Here is an 18,388-nt window from a genome sequence, read left to right as displayed (position 1 = left end):
ATCACGCATTTAGAATAAAGAATCACGCACTAAGATTCCGAAAATGAACAACGATTCAAGCACAATTGGAATCTGTAAAATAAACTTTTGATTCACGCACTGCGAATCTTGAATGAAAATTATGATTTACGCACTCGGAATATTGTATGAAAATTATGATTCACGCACTGGGAATCTGTAAAATAAACTTTTGATTCACGCATTAGGAATCTTGAATGAAAACTATGATTCACGCACTGGTAATCTAGAATAACAAAAACTGCGATTCACGCACTGGGAATCTTGAATGAAACATATGAATGTAGGATATAACAAATATTCGATACCCCGACCGATTTTTGTAAATATTAGCCATAGACAAAACAACACTAAGGTGAACATGTTGCCTACAAAAAGCATGATTAAGTTTGAGAAAGAATGCCAAAGTAAGAATGACCGAATTGTATACGAAAAACCAAGAGTACTGCGCAATACTAATGTAAAATGTATGACGTATAAAATAAAGACAGTCTATAAAAATAAAGAATAGATTTTGATAGTAGTCACGTGCAACTCAAAGAACTTTATGGGGCGATCTATTACCACAGAAATTATCATAGTAATCAGGTCATATCGGGTAGAAGTGAACTAATGCAATGAACATAGATTGATTTGAAAATATTTTGTTTCCTGACGTTTACTAAGTCCATGAAACTTCGTCATAGTGAAGCTTTCATTTCCTGACTTCATCGTCAATGACTGACCTTTTATAGAAATGTCACATAGTCCTTAAAACATGAGGTTTGAATTCACATCCTATTCTTTGAATTCCATGGATCTGTGTTCAAATCGGTTCTCCACCACTTGTTATAAAGGATTTTGCTCTGTTACTCGCTTTTCTGAGGTACCGGGGATTAAAAGATTTTCGGGGACTTCGAAATAAAACCAAATATTAAAATAAAGCCAAAATATAAAGTTTATAAATTTGAAATAGCAAATGTCAAAAGGTCGTTTAAATTCACAATAAAAACAGTTCTTAAAAAAAGAAAAATTACATAAAATAAAAATATATTTACCATCGAAATAAAACCAAATATTAAAATAAAGCCAAAATATAAAATTTATTCATTTGAAATAGCAAATGCCAGTAGCTGATCATTTTTGTTTGGCGTTTGGTTTTATTTCGTCAATAATCACAAAGTCACGCCCATAAAGATAATTTATAAATACAAAATATAATTGGTTATTTAATTAGCAACTTAGGGGCGTGGATAAAATGAAAAAAAAAACAAATAACAATTAGTATAATTAGCGTTAATGACCATTGTTCAAATTATGTAAAAAAAACGTTCACAGGTGCCAGGTAAAGAAGTCAAAACATGTAAAGTTGTGTAATTAAAATACTTATCTTTCCTGTGAGACTTAGTTAACAACTGACATTTGAAACATTATGAATTAAAAAAAAAAATAAAGTATTAATTACTTAAACAGTTGATATAACATGAATTAAACTTATTTGAAATCTTAAATCTCATTGCAACATTGATGGCCACAATTATTTTTGTTTTTTTCTGGGGTTTTTTTCTAAAACATATATACAAGAATATTTTATATAAAAGGAATATATATAAATGTAACATAGTACAGTAAAATATTTCGAAAATATGTACATGGAGCAAAAAATGCTGTAACATTAGTCAAAAATGTCCCTTGCTGTTACCCTCTCTTATGTTCGATATTTGTACACATCTATTACATTGATGATTCCACATCCTACATACAAGTTGTGTTTGTCGTCTACACACACATCTTGGGGAAGATCTTCATCAAACCGGTGTTTCGTCAAAAGAGACGTCAGAAACTGTCCGTTCTCATCAAGGAGATGAACAGAAGGGTCATGATAAGAATGATTGCAAACCAGGATGTGACCAAATACGTCTGTGCATATGCCACGAGGATTAAATTCGGGTAACGAATGGTTACCTCTATAGTCAAAACGATGCCGACCTATTCTATCGACTGCGACTATTGTTTTTCTTTGTTCATCGGATACAATGATGTCCCCATTCGTGTTCTCTGTGATATAAAATGGTCTTCCGTAAAGATTCTCTCCTTGAATTTCATGCAATTTCTTGCTTGACTCACTATATCTGTTCACTACACTTGGCGCTCCTATAAAAATGTCATTGTTTATTCTAGAAGCGTAGATACAGGAATTTTCAGATGCGCTGATGTAGAGGTTTCGGATGTCACCATTTGATGTTAAAATATAAACACTGTAATTATTCAAGAATAACAAGTTTCCCTCACGTGTTACTGTATGTCTTCCGTAAACCCCGAATTCCACGTCAAGTTTCATGAAAACCTCTCCAGTTTCATCGATTTCCTCTATGGAGTTAAAATCACTGACCCACATTTTGTTTGATGTCAAACAAGAAATGTGTTTGACTCCATCTATACACACATTGATGCGTTTAGTGTGGATTGCAGTGTTTATTTTCGGTTGAGAGGATGCAACACCTACAAAATAAAATGAAATAAATACGAGTTATTGATTCTATAATTTTTTTTCAACGTTTGGCTAGTTTGTGTTCTTAATTTATTATTTTGGTTCGATTAAGTCGGAAAAAAAACTTTACACGGCAATAATTATCATTTAGTCCAGTATGTTTTTTTTATCATATCTAAAGTGTGCTGGGTCGGAAAAAAATTGCTGACATAAATAAAAATGGCAACTGTTTAGGTAAAAATGGCAGACAAACTAAGCTTTATAATTTTCTTTCGACGAGCAGTAATTAACTGATCCAGTAGTGTATTTATGTGCGGAGATGATCTATAAAAAATTGCAGCAAATAGGTAAAAGTAAATAAGTAAAAGTAGCGGTCAGTCAAATTTTATTATAATTCCCTCTTCCAATATCTTCAATAAAAAAAACCAGCAATACAAATTGGCCTAACAAACTTAATTAAAATATCCCAAGTGTAAAGATGTATTAGTTTTCAGTAAAAAGGCGAACATTTTGTAAACATTGGATTTCAAATTGGGATACAGCCAAATTTCAGTTTTCTGAAGAGCTTTTTAATCTGAAAAAAAATGTTTGAGTATCATAGTGTCCTTTACAAATTTAGGAGAATCAATACTTGTACATAACAATTATCTAAATTGTGTAAAGGACAATAGCATCAATCTTAATAATGTAACTGACTATCACAATTGAGCACTTTACCAATAGATAAAAATCCAGAAGCTTATTTGTAAAAAGTGCTAATTTTCTTCTGTTTTCCATTTTTAAGCTACGGTATATATGTTATTTTTATGATTTTTTTTAATAAGTTAGCGATTTGAAATTTGCAAATGTCAATACACTGTGAGATGGTAAGTTTACATTCACCCATGTGGTGAATAAGGTTCTACAACATGTGGGGAAGTTGCTAGCTATCAGATTAAGGAGGCCTACGGTATAAGATCGTAGGTCATTAGATTGAGCAGCAAACAACCATTACTTAAATATATCATCCCATCTTGGCTAAATGGTATATGCATGCTTATATTTGTCTGTCTCCCTATCATTACCTTGGTGTGTGTTTATTTCACTGAACGCAATGCATATCCTGTGTTTGGGCATATTTTCGGATTATGTGATACTTTAATTTAGCAAATTAAACCGTGTCAGCCGGTTTAAAGAAGAATAATGACCTCGTACAATAATGAACGGGGTCACTTTTCGACGTAGAATAATGACCCCCTCTTGCTGTAGAATATTTGAATTTTTCTGAAGAAAAAAGACCCAGGTAATATTTTTCTTCATGTTAAAAATGATGAGAATTGACCCCCGTAGAAAAATGACCCCCGCTGTAAACAAGAATAGAAATGGTTTCCCCGTATCTAAGATATATGACATAAACTAATTCGATTTTCACTATGTTCAGTTGATTTTGAAGTTATAAACACGGAACATGTAAAGAAATACTAAATATAGTTTTTCTTATCCGTAGCAAATACACACAAACACACCTTCATTGCCACAAATTGATTGTTAACAGTTACGTCTCTTCTCTAGTCAACATATGGCGGGAAATGACGGAAATCTGCTGAATTGTACTTCATACTTTACCATGAATGATTCTTAACAACATTTTATATAGCCTTATAATTTAAAAACGATATTTGATGTACAAAATTTATGCACAGTTTGCTAAACTTTATTTTATCTCGATTTTACAATTGCGTCGGCAACAAGTTGCCAGGTTTACACGTGTGTGTTTAGAAATTTGTGCAGATGTTGCTACTGTTGCAAAGCTATTTCGTAATAAAAAAAGAAAACAAAAGAAAAACAAATTCATGCACAATGAGTAATTAACATTCTCTCTCAGAGGAAATTGTGTGATGATTAACAAACAATAATCATGAATGAATCTTGTTGTAATTATATAAACAGTATTCATTGATGCATGAATTTTCAATCGAAGAATAATATATATTTCGTGAAAAAAAACTAATGAAGCAGGTAACGAAAGAATATGAATACTTATTTACATGTCTGGGGGAAAGTGATTTTTAAAAAAAAATCTTTTTACCTAAATGTGTTTGTACGTTATACATATACATCTATATTTTAAACAGTTGTTGTAATGTTGTTTATGTGATCATGAATAGACTATATTTTAGAGCAATTTTGTGAAGAGAACATTACTATAGTAAGTCTTAAATAGATAAATAACACATATATTTAAAGAGATTACTTTCAAAATCGTTGATAAAGGGTTTGGGCTTATTTTAGGGGTTTATATCCCCTTTTATTATGATCACACAAACTTAAAACACACGCGTTAAGACACAAAAAGGACTTTCTAAATATTCATGACAAGCGTTTGAAGGCTTCTATCATATCTAAATGTGTCCATTTAGCTCACTAGAACTTTGTCATTTTTTTAAAATTTTTAACATCGATATTGTGGTGAATGGTGGGCGGTTATCTTCATTCTCTTTCTTTGAAGTGTACATCAAACGAATTACAAGGCAGTGTAGGAGACCTATAGGGCTATTATTTCCAGGTCTCAATTGCAAATATGGGCTGTACGGGTACCACCGGATGTTTTCGGGGGTTTATATTTCCCTTGATTTTGATCAAAAGACACATTTTTATTTCTTATCCAGGCAATCTTTACTGCCTCCGTAGTGTCAATGCTCCTACAACTCATTGATAATAAAAAAGGTTTCGGAACAAGAAAGGAAAAATATACAGTAAAACTCGTTTAGTACGAACACAGATAAAGCGAATTCTCAGATATAGCGAAGTTTTATTAAGTCCCCGATAAAATTCTTATTAAATCTTTGCAAAATCATATGGTTATAACGCATTCGTATATAACGAATTTACGGATATAGCGAACTGATTTTGAGTTCCGTAGTGGTAAATAATAACGAAATTTAACATTATAATGAATTTCTTTACAAATTAAAACGTTCACACTACCATTTCACATAAAACTTTGGATGAATTTTTTTGCATATAATTTTTTCAATTCACAAACCGATTATTAAAGGTTTCAATGTAATGTATTTTTACTTTAAGCCTACATAAGCAAAAATTATAGTCTGGTGAAAAAAACATTTTCTAATGTAAATTCGCTTTAGTAATTATTACGAATTCGTTATACAGATAAAATGAATAGCGGATATAACGTAAACAAAGTAAATTCATTGGTCCATATGATTTCGCTTTAACCGAGTTTTACTGAAAACAGAAATTGTTTGTATAAGAAATAAGCCTAAATAAGACAAAATGAAGAAAATTAATGGTAAATCTTTTTCTACTCTAAATGCTGAAAATTAATATCAAAGTATTAAATTCATGATGGATATTTAAGGTTGGAAAAATTAGATCCCATAATGGATCGAATATCTTTAAGCCGTTTAGAGGAATAGAAATTCTAAAAATTATATTAAACAAATATGCTCTTGAAAGATTACAGATTAGATTGTAACGCGTTAACGAAATACAAAAAAGCAGTTTCACTCCTTGCTAAAAAAAGTTAATTTTCTCCGTTTTGTCTTCTTTAGGCGTAAAGGAAATACGCCATTTTAGAGTAGAAAAAGATTTACCAAGAGAATTTTTCAAGAAAATTATTAACTGAGCAGTAATGAATTAATGAAGATTGCATTATAGTCTATAGGGACAAACACATTTTTTGAAATAAAAAACTAAATACTAGGACTATCAATAAATGCAGGGTGGAAAATGTATTTCATAATAAAGAATACAAAAACTATTTTAATTTTTTTTTATACCGTATAGATTTTTTTAGAATTAATTTTTATAGTATAAAAACAAAGGGAGGCAACTCTTCAAGGAAAGGAAAAGGTCATTAAGTAGGACACATTCCACTCTTACATATTGATACTTGAATGTGATATTTACGTCCAAGTTTACTGAGTATTAAGCCGATACATATCTGTTTTGCATCCAGATTCATTGAAATTGAGGCAATTAAGGATCGGATACCTAAAGCTGGAATTACGAAATCTTTCATAAAATTGTTTTGAAACGCCATCTTCACCTAAATAACGCCATTCTTTCAGAAATTACATGTAGCATACATCTTCAAACTCAGTACAACTTAGTTATGAAAAAAAAAGACGTTGTTAGATCGGACTAAAATTGTTTGTTTCATGCTTTTGGGAAAGATATGAAATCTGTCTGAATATTCAATATCTGTTTCATGTTTTTCATTCCGTTTTAGATATATACTATACAAAAGTTTGTTTTCAACCATTTTAAACTTGATTCAGGTCATTTGTGGGAGGTCAGCATGTTTTTCAAGACTCAGCACATATAGGATATGATTAAACACGATGCTGGACGAATGCAATAGTATGTGTCATTATTTTGTTCTATTCAAGAGACTTTAAGAGAAGGTGTTAAAGATTGGATGTCCGCTATTTTTGACTTCTTTAACGCCATTCCATGAAAGCTAGCATATTTGTTCGCATATTATTATTTATTATATTAGTTATTAAAAAAGAATTGAATGTGAATCCAGCAGAAAGGTTGAATTTACTGATCCATTATCTGGAACCTGACTCTAGAAAACCTGCATAAATAGTGCTTATATCAACATTTCAAATCAACAATCATATTTATAATATGTTTTACTGTGCGACCGTTGGGGCGAGCACAGCATGTGATCAAACAATGAATTATGATAAATCAATAAAAATAAAATGAACAACGTAAATGAATTTGATTGCAAAAAAAAGTAAAACATACCTATTTTTCAGTAAATTTTCATTGTTCATAGTTTATAAGATTTGTTATAATTTCTTTATTTATGAGTAAAACAATAGTTTAATCTCAGATTCAATGTTGTTGAATAATAAAGATTTTAATATAAAAAAATGTTCATTGAACTTTATCTCCTCTTTTAAAGTGATTGTAACGTCGGTTCATCCCCTTTTTTGCAGTAGACGTTTTTCTTAAACTTACATATAAAATTTGAATCATTATAAAGCACCCCCCTATGTTAAAAAAACATATTTGATTTTTTTTCAATTTACTCAGAGAAAATCGACTTTTCATGGATTTGCCGCCTCCACTTTTTAAAAAAAATAATTTTTAATTTTTTTTTAATTTAGCCTAAAAATTTTTGATTATAATAATAAAAAAAACCATTGAGTTGCCCCCGCCCCCTTTTTGGGATTTGGAGCATGTAATAAATGAAAGTGAAAATAAAGAAACAATTGAACTGCTAAAGAGCTAAAGGGTTAGAATTTTCATGATTTTTTTCTTTTTGCTTGTAAAATTTTTTTGGATGAGGCCGCCATCCACCCCCACCCCATTTTAAAAAAAGGCGATTCTACGTGTACGTTCCAGGAAATTACCGTAATTATAATGAAGAAAATAAATGTGAGTTAATGCGTGTTATCCAAATGAGTGCAAGTTACAACTGTTTCCTGTATCTGAAGAAATGTCCTCATTCTTTAGCTTTGCATTTTGGTAATTTCAGCAGATTACAATAACTTCAATTAGAGTAATTTCCCCTTATTGTGACGTCAAAGTTCACGGTTAAGTGTCGTCTGACTCTTTAAATCTCCCCTAAAAATAGAAGTACGCGAACTACACTGTTTTATTTACTTAAAAAGCATGCATGATGTTCTTGAAATCACACATCTTATATGTTCTCATAAGTTTTTCTTTGATTATCGCGAGAACGTGAGGTTGGAAACCATTGGTACTATGAATTGTGGGTCAAAATTTACTGACGCCGAAAAAATCTATCGGATCAATGTGTAAACCATTGTCACGTCACTCGATTATTCTTGATTGAGAGTGTACTGAGGTGAACTTTAGAGGTAACAGTGACTGTATGTCGTATACATAGTTATTGTTTTTATATTGTCTTGCTGATTCTCGTGAGAGTGTGAAGTGATAAAAATTGCCATGATTACAGGGAACTACTGGGACGATTAAAACAATGCATCACTGGTCCGATTTACTGACGCAAAAAAAATCTGTTGAATGAATGTGCAACTAGTCGGAATTTTCTATTCACACACGCCTTGCCGGTAGAGCTCTCTTTGCACCGGCGCTGCACACCGGCAAGCTGCGCTCGCTATCAATTACAAAACGTTTGAGAAAATTGTGGAGTCGTTTTGATGACCGGTATGAAAGCCCTATAAAATCAAAATAGTCCAAATTCGAGAAATTGACTGTTAAGGACATTAGGAAACTGTTTGAATTGACAGACATATATAGTGAAGTTCAGTTGCGGTTGGGGGATGTTACCCTGGAATGTATGTATTCCTCCACTGGCAGGCGAAAAATTGTTGATCAAGCTTTTTCTAAGGGAAACCAAATTGCTAAAACCACTGCTAAAATACTTTTTTGAATAGTTTATAGTTCACTTTTGATTTTGTCTTCTATATATGTAGTTCACAGTGGGAAATTTCATCAGTCGTGTCACCAGAGAGCTCTGCAAGTTGGTAGGAGTCTTGTACAACTCTTTACCATCCAACGGAAGATTGCATGGTTGAGCGATATAATCAGAGTCTTATCCGAATGATCGGTACATGTACTTCGGACGACGAACAGAAAGAGGATTGGAATTCCTACGTAACACGTCTTGTCCATGCGTACAATGCGACTAAACATGAAAGCATCGGCTATATTACTTTCTGTTGGATGTTTAGTAGACAACCGCGTTTGTCGTATGATGCACATTCATGTCTCGATAACGAAACAAAAGAAACATCCAACAATAATGATAATTATGCGAAGAAGCATGAACAACGCTTAGATGTTGCGAATAAAATTGCTTTACGTGAAGTACCAATAGTGGTGTTCGTCATAAGTACCATTTCGATACATAAGTGCGCGTCTTCTATTCATATTGGTCACCGAGTGTAAATTCGCAATGTAGCTCTAAACGATAATCAAAACCTGGCAGGTAAGTGGGCAAGAAACTATTGCAAACTTGTTAATCAGCTCATTTTAGACAGTTTGGTGTAAAGAGTTAAAACAAGAGGCCCATGGGCCACATCGCTCACCTGAGGAACAATAAGTATGATAAAATCAGCTTAATGGAGTCATAATACAAACTATTTGGACAATGTACAATAATACATGTAGATCCTGTATAAATAAAATCAATTTCCCCCCTGGATAATTTATGCTTATAATCATTAGTCCCTTTTCTAGCAGGATGATTTTATAGTCATATCATATGTAGAGTATTGCAGTTCTCAAAAAGATCCTTAACAATTGTTTATATATATGGGATATAAACCTACATCAAACCCTTAACCTTCTGGTGAGGCCGAACAATTGTCCTGGGGCCAAAGTTTTAACAATTATAAAGAATCATCGGGCTGATTAGTTTCTGAGAAAAAGATTTTTAAAGATTTACTCTATATATTCCTGTGTAAAACTTTTACCCCCACCCCCACCCAATCCATTGTGGCCCCAACCTACCCCCAGGGGTGTCATTATTTTCACAATTTTGAATCTATACTACCTGAGGATGCTTCACACAAGTTTCAGCTTTCCTGGCTGATTAGTTTCTGAGAAGAAGGTTTTAAAATATTTACACTATATATTCCTTTCTTAAACTTCGACTCACCATTGTCGCCCCACCCTACCCCTGGGGATTATGATTTTCACAACTTTGAATCTACACTACCTGAGAATACTTCTACACAAGTTTCAGCTTTCCTGGCTGATTAGTTTCTGAAAAGAAGATTTTTAAAGATTTACTCCGTATATTCCTTTGTTAAACTTTGACCCCCCCCCCCCATTGTGGCCCTACCCAACCCCAGGAGATCATGAATTTCACAACTTTGAATCTACACTACCTGAGGATGCTTCCACACAAGCTTTCCTGGTTTTATGGTTCGTGAGAAGATTTCTGAAAAATTCTCAAAACTTTTCATAAATTCCTATTTATCTCCCTTTGCACAACTTTAAATCTCCTTAGGCTAAGGATGCTTTATGTTAAGTTTAGTTGAAATTGGCCCAGTTGTTCTTGAGAAGATTTTGAAAATGTGAAAAGTTTTCAGACAGACAGAGAGACGGACAGACAGACAGACGACAGCCAAAATGTGATCAGAATAGCTCACTTGAGCTTTTAGTTCAGGTGAGCTAAAAAAAGAGTATTGCCAGAAGAACAAAACTTTCTCCACAGAAACATGCTATTACCCTTTTTTTATCCCCAGGTTCTCAGATGTAGAGCACTCACAACCCAACAAAAGTGTTAAAACCAGCTTAGGTAAAGAGCAGTTACATGATTCTAGTGAGACCTCTATACCAAAACAACTGGCGCTCGATGATTCTGACTTGTCTTAAGATTTTTGGTCTTCTGTCAGTGATTTATGTATACGTAATTCCACAAAAAAGGTTAAGGCATGACACTTTTCATAAGTGATCTCTTTGTTGTAGACAAGGTAGAGCCAATAACTTGAGAATAGTACTTTTTACAGCCCTACTGATACTTGTACTCAATCATCTTTGAACAGGAGTATATGATTTGACAGTACCATAAATACACCTGCTCATGTTTGACCACGCATGCTAACTTAACGGCCTTGTATTTTAAACCTGGCGATTCGAACTTTTACCTGGGTGGGTGTTCAGGTTGCAATAGGGGCGCACGATATATCTTTCAGTATGTCTATGAATATAGCTGATTGACTTACTTCATAACAAGTGCACGGAAAAATCAAATTGTAGGTAGTACCAATCCGGGTTTAAGATATAGGGCTGTAAAGCTAACGAGATAATGTGATTGTCAAAGACAGTAAGACCAGTCAGGTACTGAGACTTTGTCTTTTATCAAATAACGTCAAAATGTACTATGTCTGAATTTGCAGATGAAAATGTCGTAGTTGTGTTTTAATAAGGTCTTGTTTAATTGTAATGATTATTTATTACTTAAAATATCAGGAGACGTTTCAAAAGCAGGGGGAATGTCGCAGTTGTTATATAAAAATTTTGATTTTTTGCATTTTCACTTTTTTGACTTTGGCGCGTATTGCGGTTATTAGTATTGGATGGAGGTATAATTGGGTTTTGTTAAGTCACGTGAGGATTTTAATTATGTGTGTATTGACCACTTATTTATCGTTTACTACTACATTACAGCTGCCAAATAGAAAGGTACGACAGATATTATTAATACTTAATATTGATATTCATTTGAGAATAAAATCAGTTTTCTTGTTATCAGTAAACGTTTGTAAAAACCAAAAGACGATCCAACAGAAAGTAAAAGAACATTTTCTTCCCCTAAAGCAGCAAAATATTAAGAAACAGCTGATTCAATAATTATAAAGCTCTCACTCGTTAGAAAAAAAAATCTACTATTATATTCAAAATAAAGCACTGCTGATAAAATATGATAATACATTTACGAAAATTCAATCATGTAATATTTATGCAAAAGAAATCTTTCTCACCTGAATTTGAGTTATCCAAATCTTCCTGATATGGCTTTCCTTTAAGTGCAAAACAAGGTTTTATAAGTTTAGAAATTGCAGAAGGCCTGGGTGAAGGAGAAGCCCCGATATTGTCATATTCACTCAAATTAACATATCCTTGTTTGGATCGATCTGCTGTTTTCTCATCCATTATGTGGGTGACGTTATGGTGCGATGCATTCAAATTTTCTGTTTTGAATAAGAATTTATCATTATACTGAGAAGAATGGAAAACACATTGCATCGACATTTCAAGAATGAGTATTGTTAAAACGCAATGTAGATTAATCTGCAAATGCAAACTAAAGTTGTAGATACACTTTGATGTTAAATATCATTCATTACTTATGTCTGAATATTGTGATGATACGCGAAAAGAAATCCAAAAATAATTTAAAGTGAATACAACTTATTTGATGACACAGCGGTATTTACCTTTTGTACGTTCCAAATAAATTGTTATATAGTCAACAATGAAATAGTCAAATAGTTTCCTAAGTTTGTTTTTTTCTTCATGTGTCAATGATAGAAGTTTTTTCAAGAATAGTTCATTAATTCTTAAATTCAAGTAATTGTTGGATTCGTCATAGGAATGTCCATTAATGTCCGTTAGATGGCATCCCACTATAGAACAAACGGCATCTATAGCGTTAGCTCTAATACATAATCTGGATTTCCTTAAACAGCCTTGAGCCATATGAAACTGAACTTCCTTATAACCCCTGCCTGGAAAAAAAAAACATCGTTTGATTTAAGCATTACATTTGCTAACAGTTTAAATTCTCTAAAGCTTTTTTTTAAATAACATCTTAGGTTAAATAAGAATTAATAACAATGGTTTTTAAAACAGCTGTATATCTATACTTATTAAGATTGAGACAGATATGCAACAACAGAAGTAGATGAATATTGAAACAGAAAATAATTTTGACTTTTTATTTTTCTCTTTTTGTTTCACTTTTTGTCTTCGGGGCAATCTAATCGAAAAAATGTAGACTTATGATATTTAAGCGCATATTTTGCATCATATTGTGTATCAATCCAATACCATATAGCATAATCAAAATGTCGACAAACGACAAAACTGTAATCATAGTCAATTAATGGTTTAAAGTATCTGAAAGTCAGCTTTTTGTATCAAAAAAAGTAGAATCAAGCAAATTATTATAAGGAATTTGGAAAAAAGAACATTTTGAGGAGACAAAAAACCCATTGCAGTTGATGATTAAAAAAAAACATTATAATTTTATAATTGTAGGCCTGTACCTTTCAGTTTAAAAGAAATAATACATATAGATCCTGTTTAAATAAAATCCCTTTTCTCCCTGGATATTCTTTTGTTTATAATCATTAGTCCCTTTTCTTACAGGATGATGTTATAGTCATATCACATGTTGAGCATTGCAGTTCTCCAAAAATTGTTTATATACAGTACTGATCAGACCCAACCTAACAGAAAATAAACCCCAACTAAACCCTGGGTTTACTTTCTGGGTTTACTCTTGGTTTACTCCGGGTTTACTAGAGTGGACCCAGAGTAAACCCAAAGTAAACCCAGAGTGGGCACAGAGAGTATACCCGGTCAGAAGTATACCCCTGAAAGCAGACGCTAACTGTGTATTTGGAATATACAAATGGCAAGAATTACAGGCAGTAAGATGGTAAGATAAAATACAGGACTGCTTCACACTTCAAAGCATACAGTTAACCCAAAAGCAATTCCCAAGTAAACCCAAAGTAAACCCCAAGTAAACCCCTAGTGGACCCAAATTTTCAAAAAGTAAACCTGGAGTAAACCCAATGTAAACCCAGAAAGTAAACCTGGGGTTTAGTTGGGGTTTACTCTGGTGTTAGGTTGGGTCTGATCGGTACTGCATGGGATATAAACCTACATCAAACTCTGAACCTTCTTGTGAGGCCGAAGAATTGTCATGGGGTCAAAGTCTTGACAATTATAAAGAATCATCTGGCTGATAAGTTTCTGAGTAGAGGATTTTTAAAGATTTCCTCTACCTATTCCTATGTTAAACTTTACCCCCCCCCCCTTCCCGTTGGGCCCAACCCTACTCCTGGGGGTGTCATTATTTTCACAACTTTGAATCTACACTACCTGAGGATGCCACCACACAAATTTCGGCTTTCAGGTCTGATTAGTTTCTGAGAAGAATATTTTTAAAGATTAACTCAATATATTCCTATGTAAAACTTCAACTCCCCCCCTCCCATTGCGGCCCCACCCTAGGGGTAATAATTTTCACAACTTTGAATCTACACTACCTGCAAACACTTCCACACAAGTTTCATCTTTCCTGGCATAAATTTTATAAAACATTAACCGAAAAAGAACGTGAAACAAAAGAAAAACATTTCATTTCATTATATAAACCAAAACTGAATGCATTATAATTATGAATGTTTGAATGTATTTTATGTTTTTCTTGTACAATTATAGAATATTTGAATATATTATATGTTTTTCCCGTACTATTACAAAACGCTTATACTGTGACGTCATAATGAACTCTGAAAAGCGCAACACACACACACACACACACACACACACACACACACACACACACGTAAATACTACAGTAGAAAAGCTATATTATTGAGCCATATCCACTTTACGTTAATTCCTGTATTTACGCGAAATTAACAGAACTTGTGGTGCTGGTTCTTTTTGGGATCATCTCAAAATACCGGTACATAAATATAAGAGAGATTATCATTTTAACACTTTGAGGCAGATTTGAAAAAAAAATTACACCTGTAATGTTCCCAAAATGTGTGTTGGTAATAAAAATGAAAATAACCAACAAAGTACCATCTCAAAAATTCATAAAACGAAATACAAATTAAAAGCAGAGCAACAAGGACCTCCAAAAAGATAGAGGTAGGATCACGTGCCTAGGAGGAGTGCCTATCCTCTGCTACCGGGTCACAGTGTGCTCTTTGTCGCAATCAGTAAAAAAAAAACCGGAAAAGTCCGTAGAAAATGATGATGATTATTTATGGTCTAACAATTAGTATGAAAAACGTCAGTCAGCATGCGTCCCAGTGGAAGATTGTATTTGCCGACAAGGTCGTTGTATCGACCATAGAACTTACAAAAAGATGACTTCAAACGAGACTGTCAATTTCTTTTTTTTTTACACCGCAACATTTAACAACATCTAGTTTACAATTATAATTTCAGAAGAAGTCGTATATCAGATTAAAAAAATTATTCTTTACCTAAATCGTAATATTCCTCGATGAAAGCTGAATCGCGTGGTCGTACCTTCGGTATCCGTATTCTAGGTGGTATCGGAGGAGCTGAAAGACAAATAATGTTAAATTCCATTTAATATAAAATCATTTGTTTCTTATATACAAACGTGGTACCACCTACTGTTTTCACATTAAAATTAATTCAAAATGGTATGAAAAACTGATAAGATTAAAAAATAACCGTACATGGCAGTAAACCTCATGGCTGCGACCTTGTTGACCAGGCATGAGTTTTACTAAGCTTCTTATCTTACGCAAAAATATTATTACTTAAGAACTTCGTAAGTTTCAACTTAAGATAAGAATGTTCTGTTTTACTAACGTGTTCGTAAGTTGTATTCGTAACCTTAACTTACGAAACGTTCGCAAGTTTCCGTAATGGAACTCTCTTATAACGGAGGTGTGAATATTCGTAGTTATGAACGCTGCGCAAGCGCAGAGGGCATTTTCGTTTTCGCGGCTATTTACATTTTATCGTCTGCGAAACTGTTTTGAACAATGGAGAAAGAATAGGTTTACGATATAAAGAAATGATAAATAAATATGTTTAACCCGTATGAGTGTGGAGAGTGAATGCTTTTAATAAAGTATATGTGTAACTTTGTAATGAATTATCATGAAAAGCTACATGTAAATGTTTTATTCATTAAATTGCCCAGACTGTTCATTCATTCATTCTAATTATCTTTATTTCCTCCCATAGGAGATTGCATGAAGAATAACATTTTAACACAAATAATAAATACAGCACATGAGTTACAAAGTTGATAGAAGTTATAGTGAAAAAAGGAATATAATTAAATGGAGTAAAGTAAATTTACGATATTCATTGTATACTGAATATGGTGATCGGTTCATGATATGAAATCCAGTAAATAGGACCTGCACTCAGTTCCATAAATTGGTAACTATATGTCTCTGTCATTGCTGTAAATAGGTTTATTGATATTTATTACCGTAAATATTTCTGATCATTTGGAATTTATAGTTTAAATATAAATTATCAAATTATCGCTCCTTGCTGATAATATTAATAGGTGACTTAAGTAAATATATGTTTTATGTCAATGTCTGTGCGATGATTGTGTTTGTATTGTCTTTGTTGTGTGCTTATATGTTTTATGTATGTGTTGTTCTATTGTGATTTCCTGCAATTACCATATTCCTACAACTTATTGAAAAAGGAATCGAACTTGGTGTTATTATGTCATCTGCATCAAGACCCGGTTACAATACATGTACTAATAATTAAATGAAATAAAGACTTTTCAAAGATAAAAAACATTATTTGATGCGGGGGAGGGTGGGGGGGGGGGGGGGCGAAAAGGTTCAGAATTTTTTAACCAGACTTAACACAAGTAGCGGATAAAAGTGTCATATACATTTATATCGGCTACCCCATTAGGCTTAACACAATTTTATAGGTCTATTCATTTAGTTAAAAAAAGTCCATGACAAAAAAGCCTATCTCCTTTTATTTCTTTAATTCTTTAATAATGTATTCATTTATTTCCTTGATCACCATTTAGCTATATTATGATTAATACTTGAACTATAATATTGCTTAGTATGGGTATGGAAATGTATTCTAACTATACTTGACTGTCAACAAGAAATGATATGAATTTTACATAATAAATCAAAAAATTATTTATATACCTTTTAGGCAATATTTATTTTAAATTTTATTTTAAATTTGTATGGTTCATCACACACAATCTTGTTAAAGGGGAACAACTCGATGAAGTAATAATACAGCTGTGGCCCTTTTGTTTACTCTTCATCCTTCTTTCAAAATAGTGGACAAATGGAAATGTTTGTAAGGATATAATTCGGAATCATTCTTTGAACATAACCAACATAGTAAGTGTATTTTTTTATCAATATCATGAGTGTGATGTTTTATGATATTAATATTTTGTAAGAATTTGATTGATAGGATGCCTTCAAAGTCCAGCTTCATTTCGAATTTCCTCTGTTATTTTTTTTAAAGGTCATATCCATAAGATTATCTGGATGTGAGCTGGAATGGCATGTGACCTCAAAGGTTGTGGTTGTATGTGGTCTTTGACATCGTCTGTCAGCTGCAGAATAACTCGCTTTGGAAACCTATATCGCTCAATTAGCTCGCTGTCGGTCAACATATTTTAAAAGAACTTGACTCCTGTCTCTGAAAACGCGTTCACGACGCAAAGCCTTGTCTTCATTTTCTCTCAAAACTTCAAAAAACAATAAGCAGGCGGCCATTGTTATTCATTTATTTAGAAAAATACGAAAAATTCTTCACTTAGAGTAGCCCATAGGCTGTCGTAAGTTACGACGATATTTTTGACGTAACTTAAAGTTAAGAAGTTTGGTAAAACAGATATTCATCGTAACTTACGGTTACGATGAAATCTTAAACTTAAGAAGCTTAGTAAAACTCATGCCAGAAACTTTTACGACACTGCGACCATAACAAAAGGCTTATAGGGCCACATCGCTCACCTGAGCAACAATAATAATTAATGACTCTAAATGGGCGTTCAAATGATATTGTGTCATATGGCCCCTCAGAAGAATAACAAAAAAATAAATATTGTAAAGTATTCGAATTTTACACTTTTTTGAAATACACGTAATCTTTGACATTGTACCTTTATGAAATACTATTTTTACCGAAAATAAGAAAATTCTACGCAAAATATAAAACCAAACATTCGTGGGAGTGTTAAGGAAGCATATGGAATCTGAGTTACATGTAATTCCATGAAATCACAAATCTTAGTTATCATGTACATGTACATATTCAAATATCTAGGCAAAGAAACGTTGACCAAAAACAAAAAAAAGTACTGAAGACATTTTTTTCCAGAAATTAGTTTGAATTACGAAGATTACAAAAATGTAACACATTTATGACATCATGACTGAAAGTTGAATGTTGTGTGAATTTGATCGGAAATCATTGTAAACATATTTAAAATATAACTTATCTAAGAACTCAAATAAAGTATTGTGGTGTAATGTATTGAGAATTGAACATAAGACTACAGAGAGAGATGTTAATTTTATCAATAATTTGCCAAAAGGTATGTAAATTTGCTTTTAATTCTCGGCCAGGCTTTCCTCTGTCGTTTTTAACGATATAAAAATCCGACTAGAACAATACTACCCCCGTATATATTGA

The 18,388-nt window shown here is 32.7% G+C and overlaps 1 protein-coding gene across 1 annotated transcript; it reads right to left on the bottom strand.

The window, feature by feature from the left end:
* Nucleotides 1–1,553: 1,553 nt before the first annotated feature.
* On the bottom strand, nucleotides 1,554–12,702 carry LOC136273853 (uncharacterized). The gene is made up of 3 exons (XM_066079532.1): nucleotides 12,385–12,702; nucleotides 11,929–12,138; nucleotides 1,554–2,499 (listed from the first exon to the last, which is right to left on the bottom strand). Exons 1-3 carry the CDS (start codon nucleotides 12,644–12,646, stop codon nucleotides 1,706–1,708), a joined length of 1,266 nt encoding a protein of 421 aa, XP_065935604.1. The 5' UTR covers nucleotides 12,647–12,702; the 3' UTR covers nucleotides 1,554–1,705.
* Between the last annotated feature and the right edge of the window lie 5,686 nt (nucleotides 12,703–18,388).

This window comes from Magallana gigas, chromosome 1 (assembly GCF_963853765.1).
Source record: "Magallana gigas chromosome 1, xbMagGiga1.1, whole genome shotgun sequence".
Classification (NCBI taxonomy): domain Eukaryota; kingdom Metazoa; phylum Mollusca; class Bivalvia; order Ostreida; family Ostreidae; genus Magallana; species Magallana gigas.
The sequence above is the reverse complement of the archived record's forward strand: the minus strand, read 5'-3'. Positions and strand labels throughout refer to the sequence as shown.